The sequence below is a fragment of the Sinohyriopsis cumingii genome, chromosome 15 (assembly GCF_028554795.1).
Source record: "Sinohyriopsis cumingii isolate HCF-2022 chromosome 15, ASM2855479v2, whole genome shotgun sequence".
Classification (NCBI taxonomy): domain Eukaryota; kingdom Metazoa; phylum Mollusca; class Bivalvia; order Unionida; family Unionidae; genus Sinohyriopsis; species Sinohyriopsis cumingii.
Genome location: NC_142975.1, coordinates 126,156,259 through 126,165,002, shown reverse-complemented (window position 1 = coordinate 126,165,002; position 8,744 = coordinate 126,156,259). Strand labels below are relative to the sequence as shown.

General features: G+C 31.8%; 1 protein-coding gene across 2 annotated transcripts; it reads right to left on the bottom strand.

The window, feature by feature from the left end:
* Nucleotides 1-2,774: 2,774 nt before the first annotated feature.
* On the bottom strand, nt 2,775-7,328 carry LOC149782706 (uncharacterized). 2 transcript variants are annotated; one of them, XM_089934208.1, is made up of 4 exons: nt 7,254-7,324; nt 6,409-6,472; nt 4,012-4,132; nt 2,775-3,415 (listed from the first exon to the last, which is right to left on the bottom strand). In XM_089934208.1, exons 3-4 carry the CDS (start codon nt 4,076-4,078, stop codon nt 2,847-2,849), a joined length of 636 nt encoding a protein of 211 aa, XP_089790334.1. In that variant the 5' UTR covers nt 4,079-4,132; nt 6,409-6,472; nt 7,254-7,324; the 3' UTR covers nt 2,775-2,846. The 2 variants fall into 2 exon arrangements, with proteins under 2 accessions (XP_089790334.1, XP_089790333.1); XM_089934207.1 differs by lacking the exon at nt 6,409-6,472 and having other exon boundaries at nt 7,254-7,328.
* Nucleotides 7,329-8,744: the final 1,416 nt, after the last annotated feature.

Below are 8,744 nucleotides of genomic sequence, written 5' to 3'. Positions count from 1 at the left end.
AATTCCTTTGTAAATTTATATTGAAGACACTACCTGCACTTCATTTTAACACATCAATCAGAGGGTTATCTTGAATGAGACGCATAACAGCATCTACCACAATCTATAGCAGTAAATTTAATGTGCCAGACTTTCTCTCTCTCTCTCTCTCTCTCTCTCTCTCATGTAAAATGTGTGATTTGTAAATGAGAACATTTTGTTATCATTTTTTATTAATCAAACTAAGGTGACACTACTTCATATCGTTAGTAATTAGTTTGACATTAATATTACTGTGTGTAAAAAGTGCTGTATGCCAGTCAGCCAATTAGTTTTGTGTCATTTGGATCAAATTGGCAAGTCAAGTATAGTCAGATATAATTGCATTTATGTGTTCCTTGTCCTTTATAGAAGGGTTCTATTGCCAACATAGTGTCACTATTGCCTTTCTCGCCTCAAGTTATCTCGAATCTGCAGGTGCACGTGATGAGCAAACATACCTAATAAACAGGTACCAGCAAATTTAGTAGTAAAATATTTTGAAAGTATTCTGCTTAACAGAATCAAGCTGAACACTTCATAAAATAAAATGCTGCAAACTCCTAAGCACTCATCCTGGCCAAACCATGGATTTCAGGAGGATGAATATGAAATAGCAAGTAGTTAACAGGTGTGAACAAAATGTGTTATAAATGAATTTCGCAGTGATTTTCAGCCGTATTTGGACTAGATGCTGCAATAAAACAAATGCATAATTTCGTTCTCAGAAAGCTCCCTAGAATTTACGATACGATATATTTGTCATATCTGTGATAGAGGGGTGAATGAAGTAGGTAGTGACCTAAACAGTGTAAGAAGGCTCACTGAGTATTCACAATCACATCAATAGATCATATAGCTGACAGATGTGTGTTTTTAGCATGGTGTCTCCACATACAATCGAGTTGTTGCATATCATGTGAAAATGACTGAGTCTCCATCATGTGAAAATGACTGAGTCTCCATTAATGAAGCAAATCTGCTAAGAGTTATCCGGTCTACATTGAAAGTAGTGCTGAAATTCCGAATATTTAGGAGAGGTTCATAAGAAACAGGATATTTTGGTTAAAATATCCAACAATATTACTAATGTGAAATTCTAAATCTAACAGGGAATTTAAATGTGATTAAACACTTTTGACTATTAAGATATGTTTTAAGAGCTCAAACAAATTAAATGAATGTACAATACACTTATATATGGATGTAATAATTTCAATACGTTCTGTAGCATGTACTAAATGCAGCTAAGATACAAAATTACCGGCCGAGAAAATCTTAACAGACACATATTTAATTTTAATATCAAGTCGCGAGTAAACAAAACTATAAAATTAGTTGAAATACGATATTACAGATTGTGTGACATATTCATATTTTTCAAGGTTTTCTTTTAACTTTCTAGAGACAATTTATTAACTGTAGCATTGATTAGTGCTTGATTTCATAGATATTGTCATCACATTGTAACAATGTTACTGTAAAGATTAGTACATTATGAACAAAAATGAAACAGTATTACAGACTTATTATCAATAATGCCGATCGTTTAAATTATACTTCCTTCAGTGAAAACCTAGAGAGGCAGCAATATATTCAAAAAAGAAAGGAAAACATTATTTTCTCGTCCGGCAGATGTTTGTGATACCCCTAATGAATCTACAGAGTAACGCTGTTGCCATTATCCGTCAAACGATAGTATCGTTTGTCCCGGAGAATTCGTCGCATTTGCTTCAGACATTTTGCAATTATCTGTTATTCCTGAAATTTATTTCGGCTTTTCCTTCATCATTGCAATTGTCTATATATCAATTAGAAGCCGAAATGAAAGCTAGCGAAGTCAGAGACTAACTTTTGTATGTCAACAAGAACTGAAGAGAAATGTTGGAAGCGAGCAATAAAAACAATGAGAAACAATGGTGATATCAAATATAGTTCAAGATAGGTGACTTCAGAAAGTACAAGAGTATTGCAGAAAGTATAGGCTAAACTCACATTTTGTTTCAATTGGTTTTTTGATTTTCTAAAATTATTATTATTCAACTATTTTTAAACCTTTATTTATATATTTATTTTCTTTTTCATGTATGTGATATAGTTATATATTTTAAGTACAATATTGTAACGATGATTAAGATTCTTTTCTTTAACATTCTTTAATTCTCTTTCGATCCCTTGACAGTTTTGAGATATGATTCATTTAGGTCGCTCGACTGACATTGATTATTTTAAATTATTTCCTTTTAACCTGTGTCAGTTGTTTTGAGTATCCTTCCATTTTAATCGTTTAGTTTAAATTCTTTGTTCATTTGTGTTTCATCTGTTTCATTTATTTTTAACTTTAAGCTTATTTATTGGTAAAAAAATTTTCTTATCTCCTTTTTGTATTCCATTTTTTTTAAATTTGTACAATCTTTATAAAATGTCAAATTTTTCTTCATCATTACATCTACTAACTATTTTTCTTTTAAGACATTTTTTAAATTCTACAAGATATTCCATCAAGTAATTTTTCAAATGATTTCATTATTTGACATTTTAGTGAAATTGAGTTTTCTTGCATATAAATAAACGTACAAAGTCTTTGGGCACATCATCTGTAACGAAAAAAACTTTATAACGACCAAATGTCAAAGGACATGAAACTTGTCACAAAGGTGGAACAAGCAACATTTGAAAAAATGAATATGAAAAGTGCAAATAGAAAAAGGAATCGGTGTCAATTAAAAAATGTATGTTTCGTCAGAGATGTTAAGTACCTTTATTTAAAGATGGTGTTTATTATTACATTTTCGTTAACAGAATAAAAGCTACGTTGGTAGTGCCACTTAGCACAATACACCATTGCAGCACTTTCTGAAAGCCGCATCGTATCCTATTGTTCCACAACAAGAAGGTTGCAATCCTGAAAGAGGCTGGATATTTCCCGAGCAGCACATGTAGAACTTTGCATCATATCCTTTCGTTCCACAGCAAGATGGTTGCAATCCTGAAAGAGGCTGGATGGTTCCCGAGCAGCACATGTAGAATTTTGCGTCATATCCTTTCGTTCCACAGCAAGAGGGTTGCAATCCTGAAAGAGGCTGGATGGTTCCCGAGCAGCACATGTAGAATTTTGCGTCATATCCGTTTGTTCCGCAGCATGAAGGTTGCAATCCTGATAGAGGCTGGACAGTTCCCGAGCAGCACATGTAGAATGTTGCGTCATATCCTTTTGTTCCGCAGCAAGAAGGTTTCAATCCCGAAAGAGGCTGTATAGCTCCCGAGCAGCACATGTAGAATCTTGCATCATATCCTTGTGTTCCACAGCAAGAAGGTTGCAACCCTGATTTTGGCTGAACCACTCCGTTGCAGCACATACTAAATGTAGGATTGTATTGGGTATTCCCGCAAGTACCTTTAAATATAGATTTTATGTAAATAATATTATGTGCAATATTAATACATTGCAATTTTCATGTTAACACATTACATATCAGAATAAGTACCTAGATCCAAATATACACTTTTTTCTAGCTAATATTATAACAAACTAACAGCATCTCAAAAGAACTGTATCTGTAATTCTTTATCACCTAGCTCGTTGAGCAGAATGAATTTTCACTTTTCAAATGGAGACGTCAAAACTTGAGACCTAACAAGTTAAATTATCTGTTCGACCAGTTACAATCATAACTCGTTTAGTTAGATTACCAATGTTAGCGTAGCGAGTAAGTGTTAGTTTCAAAAAACGACATTATAAATAATTGATTATAATAATGATGAATGGCAATTGAGCATATATATATATATATATATATATATATATATATATATATATATATATATATATATATATATATATATATATATATATATATATATATATATATATATGTCTTTGCTGTATACATTTTGTGCGTATCCAAAAATTATTATTCCTAAGCAATTAAACCCAAAAGCGCTATTTATTATAATATTCAAAACCATAATAAATAACTCACTGCTACCCACTTTGACACACTATTGGTGTAATCCATGACAAAAGGCAACACAGAACTAGTAGGCTGGATTTCCACATTCCTTCGATTCTGTTCAGATGAGTAAGCTAAACCCTTGATGAATATTACTGAAACTAAACAGAAATAAGGCCTATAATGTTTGAATGACCAAATTCATTGAAATTGGCATAGTTTGATCTTCAACCTTAGTACAAAGTCGAATCTTGAATCTTAAGAAAAGACAAATATCATTATTCATGTTCAGTGTTTTAGAAACATAGCGCGTCTGAGCCGCATCAACGATGCTCAGTGTGAGTTATCACACCTGGCTTGTTCGCACTAAATCACCATTTGATGTATATATTACCTCATCATCCGACTTGCTTGTGTCATTTTAGTTTAATTTGCTTTGCGATTCTATGGAGCACTGTCATATGAAATAATACATAGTGATCCAATAAGCCCATCAGCTACTTCCGATTCTAGATCCCATTCTTGTACCCTATGGAGATAATTACATTCTTCTGTCTAATTAGTAAAATGAAACTAAAACGAAAAGACACAATTGGTTCTGTATGAAACTTAAATTAACACCAAAATGCCACATTGTGTATTTAGGAAACTTGAATTAACACCAAAAGGCCCTACTGTATATTTAAGAAAGTTAAATTAACACGAAAAGAACCTATTGTGTATTTAGGAAATTTATATTAACACAAACGATAGTATCATGCATTTAGGGAACATAAACGTAAACTGTTTCTTCAAAATGATTTTAACTTGCTGACCCAGAGATTTTCTTCATAATGTTTTGCAATGTTAGTGCCCTAAGCATCTTTCATAGTTGTAAATACCGATGGTTAACCCCTAGACAATTTAGATTAATATTAAGGCAAACTACAGAAAAATTCTCACAAATCACTCAAATGCCTAATTGTGACCCTAACTCCTTAGGTACAAAGGTCCCATCACCTAATGTTTGTTATTAACAACCCCATTAAACATTCCTTGACCCGTCTATTAACGAAACAATATTAGAATACTAAGTCATAATGTATACCTTATATAAATGTATCATTTATTTCCGACTTAAACATTAACAATTAATTAAAAAGAAAACGGGCCAGTGAAATTATTTTATGACCAAATGTATTTTCTCGTTGTTTCGGTTATGCATGCCTAGCGCTAGAACTGGATAACAGAAACACTTTCCTATTTATGTTCAGAATGCGTCTATTTCGCTAAATTATTACAGATATAATCAATTAAGATCGCCTATTCTCCAACATATGAAAATTACAGTCAGTACAAGTCGTTATTGGAAACTGATAAATATTTGAGATTCATTTACCTATCATCTACAGAAGATCAAAAATGCAACTTCTTGATCTTCTTTACATGTTATAATCATTAATCCAGGAAGATAAGATGTTATTGAAAGAGATCAATGCGTTTGCAAACTGTTTTAAAGATAATTTCAAGTCTAACGAAGACGAATACAATCCTATATATATATATATATATATATATATATATATATATATATATATATATATATATATATATATATATATATATATATATATATATATATATATATATATATATAGACTAACAGTCGAAAAGATTTCCTAATTAATTCTAAACTAGCGAAAAAATCATGTATAAAGGATCACAACTAAACGCAAAAGACATATATGTTCGCACTGTTCTTTCATTAAAATTACTTCTTTCAGTAGTAATAATGCGAAAAAAAACATTAAAATATACATTCTCGTCCTTAGTGAGTAACAGCAAATGTTAGTTATTCCATCACATGGAAGAATATGACATCCTAAATATTAGACAAACTAGTCAACAAATATCTAAACTCATGAACCATCATACCTGAGACATAAAAGATAATATCGAACAACCTTTTTCATCACATGCTGGCGCATATTTTACAGACAGTCAGCATGCTTTACAAGCTTTTTTTATATTTGGATATTTATGTTGGGGTGTAGAGTCAGAGTCTATTCCCTATCGCAAAATTGGAATTCGACGACACAAGATACATCTCATTTTGTGATCCCATAAATATAACAGTTAAGAAAGTTTATAATACTCTCATTATATTTGCATGCTGAATCCAAAAAGCATTTCCATAAGGCATATTTTGTAAAACAAGAAACAGACACGAAAATGGCATTGACTATAATGCAGTGTATCGTACAATATTAAGAATATTGCTAATTAATGTTATGGTGATCTGGCACACAGACCAATATTGCGGAGAGTCTTGCTACAGTAAGATCAAAGTCACATACAAGGTAAGATGACTTGACGTTTAATGAAATAGTAAGTGTAAATAAAAAGTAAAATCAAAGTGTGAAGAGAATAGAAAATAAGACAGTATAAGAAATCATACATTTACATGTAAAGTACAGAAAGGCTCCAGTGATATGACTATGAACAGGAAGGTGCACCAATTGCTGAAAAAGTCGAAGGATGAACATATATGGAATATATACATACAATGCGGTCAGAGTATGATATCAGTTTTGTCACACATACAAATGATGGAGGGTAGTATCAGGTTCGTAAACATCAAACTATAAAAGGAATAGGAGGATATACCAGTCATTTGCAAATCCAGAAGAGAACATTGAAGTCATTCAAATCCGCGAATTGTTTCCACTGTTGAACATATGTGATCACGAAAGATATCACCTAATGTACCGCGGACATTCTAGAAGAATTAAAAACACAAAATTGTGTGAATGGCGTTTCGAAATATGATTGCAAATTCACTACCAACATAATGAAACAAATTTGATTTACTGATTTCTTTAATATGATGGATTAGATTTAGACAATGCACTAAAGCCTCATCTGTTTCAGTTAAAATTATATTTGCATAATTTTCTCTAAATTCTAATAATGAACATATGTTGACATTAAACAAAGTTATAATTCTTTAGTCTATACTAATAACCCCGAAACTGGCTTACAGTTGACTTAACTTGATAAAAAAATGTTTTTGCTTTTTTTACATAAGGCATGCCTTTTCAACGAAGGTTTTAAAACCCAGCACCAGTTGGCTAACTCGTAAACAACAGAAAGTAATACAATGACATCAGACGTCTTTCGACTCATTGTTTCCTTTCACAAAAGAGAATCGTGTGGTTTTATTGATATTATCGCATGTTGCCCATACTAGAGACAACATAATTCAAATAAAGTTCAACACATATGATATCATATGATACTTACACAGTTGTGTCCACGTTTTCTCTTGCAAACATATGATCACCCTGTTTTCGTCTTGCTGTATCAGATTGATTGAATATAAAAATACGAAATGATTATCTCTAGACTAGGGTATTTATAGTTATTTAGACACGGATCTGTATTATAATTGGTTCAAAAAACATCTCTCCGTGTGCTTGCGTCAATGAAGAATTTTATTACTAAACCAGTCACGTACTTTCTACATAATTCAAATACCAAATCATGAGCATGAAGAGGTCATGGAGTAAATTACCAAATGACACTATATACAAAACAACTTAATATTTTTAAATATTCAAATAAACTAATTAACCTTTGGACATGTATTTTCAACATAGCCACATATTAAAAAGCTGTATATTGTAAAAATTAAAACTTTTTTAATGAAACTAAAGAAAACTAAATCTTTGCATCAACGTTGATTTGATTTTATGGTACCATTACAGACCTGAAGAAAAACAATTCACGTTAGACATTGGGACAACCAACTAGTTTATACAATTAACGTCGCTCTGTATGTATATCTGGGTATAGATCCTTCTAGTTCTCATTCAGACTCTACAGTTGTTGTGGTAAACATATAACTAATATTATTAGTGATTCAATGTATATCTTTAATCTTTAGGAGGTGAACAGATGTAATTTTCATGCGCTCTAAGAGTAAACACTCTTCTGATATTGCAAAAGCAATAACAAACAGCAACTCCCTTAAACATTATTGAAAACACGTTGGCTGATAAAACTTTCCGAACAACATTGCTTTAAGGCACAAAGTATAGTTCCAAACTGTAGATAATAACTAATATTTCCAATGTCTCTCTGTCTATCGAAAGTGTGACTTAGGTTAAAGCCCATAACAAGACATCTACAAGGTAAGTAGCACGAACAAATACGATGCAAATACAAATATGACCATGTACTTCAAGGAGACTTGACACTTACTTCTAAACAACAAACCTTAAGAGGTCACTCGTGAATGAAAACTCAATAAATAGGGAAGGAAGACAAGGAAACCTGCCCAACTGTATAGAAAGCCTGCAGGAATGGAAGTACATCCATAGGGTTCCACCTTTGGAGGAAAAAAGTAATTAACATAATAAAATCTGCAAAAGAGAGTAACAACATTGCAAATGATTTTTCTAAATTGCTTCGTTTGTCCTTTTTTGCACCGTTTTGTTTCATGTTTCTAAATTTTTTCTTAGTTTTGTTTTTATTTTTGGGCAAATGTAATATACACTCAACTCAGCGGACAATGACAACATCCATAAAAATGCGACATACACCAATATGATCATACCTTTAGAGAAAAAAAAACAACACAATAAAATGTTCAACATAGAGTAACATTAATGCAAATCCATTATCTAAATTATTTGTTTCATGTTTTCTTTTTTCTCGCGTGTATAGATGTTTTAGACCATAGCCAGTAAGTTTCTAACTTACACCATTCAATCCAAAAAATAACGACAAACG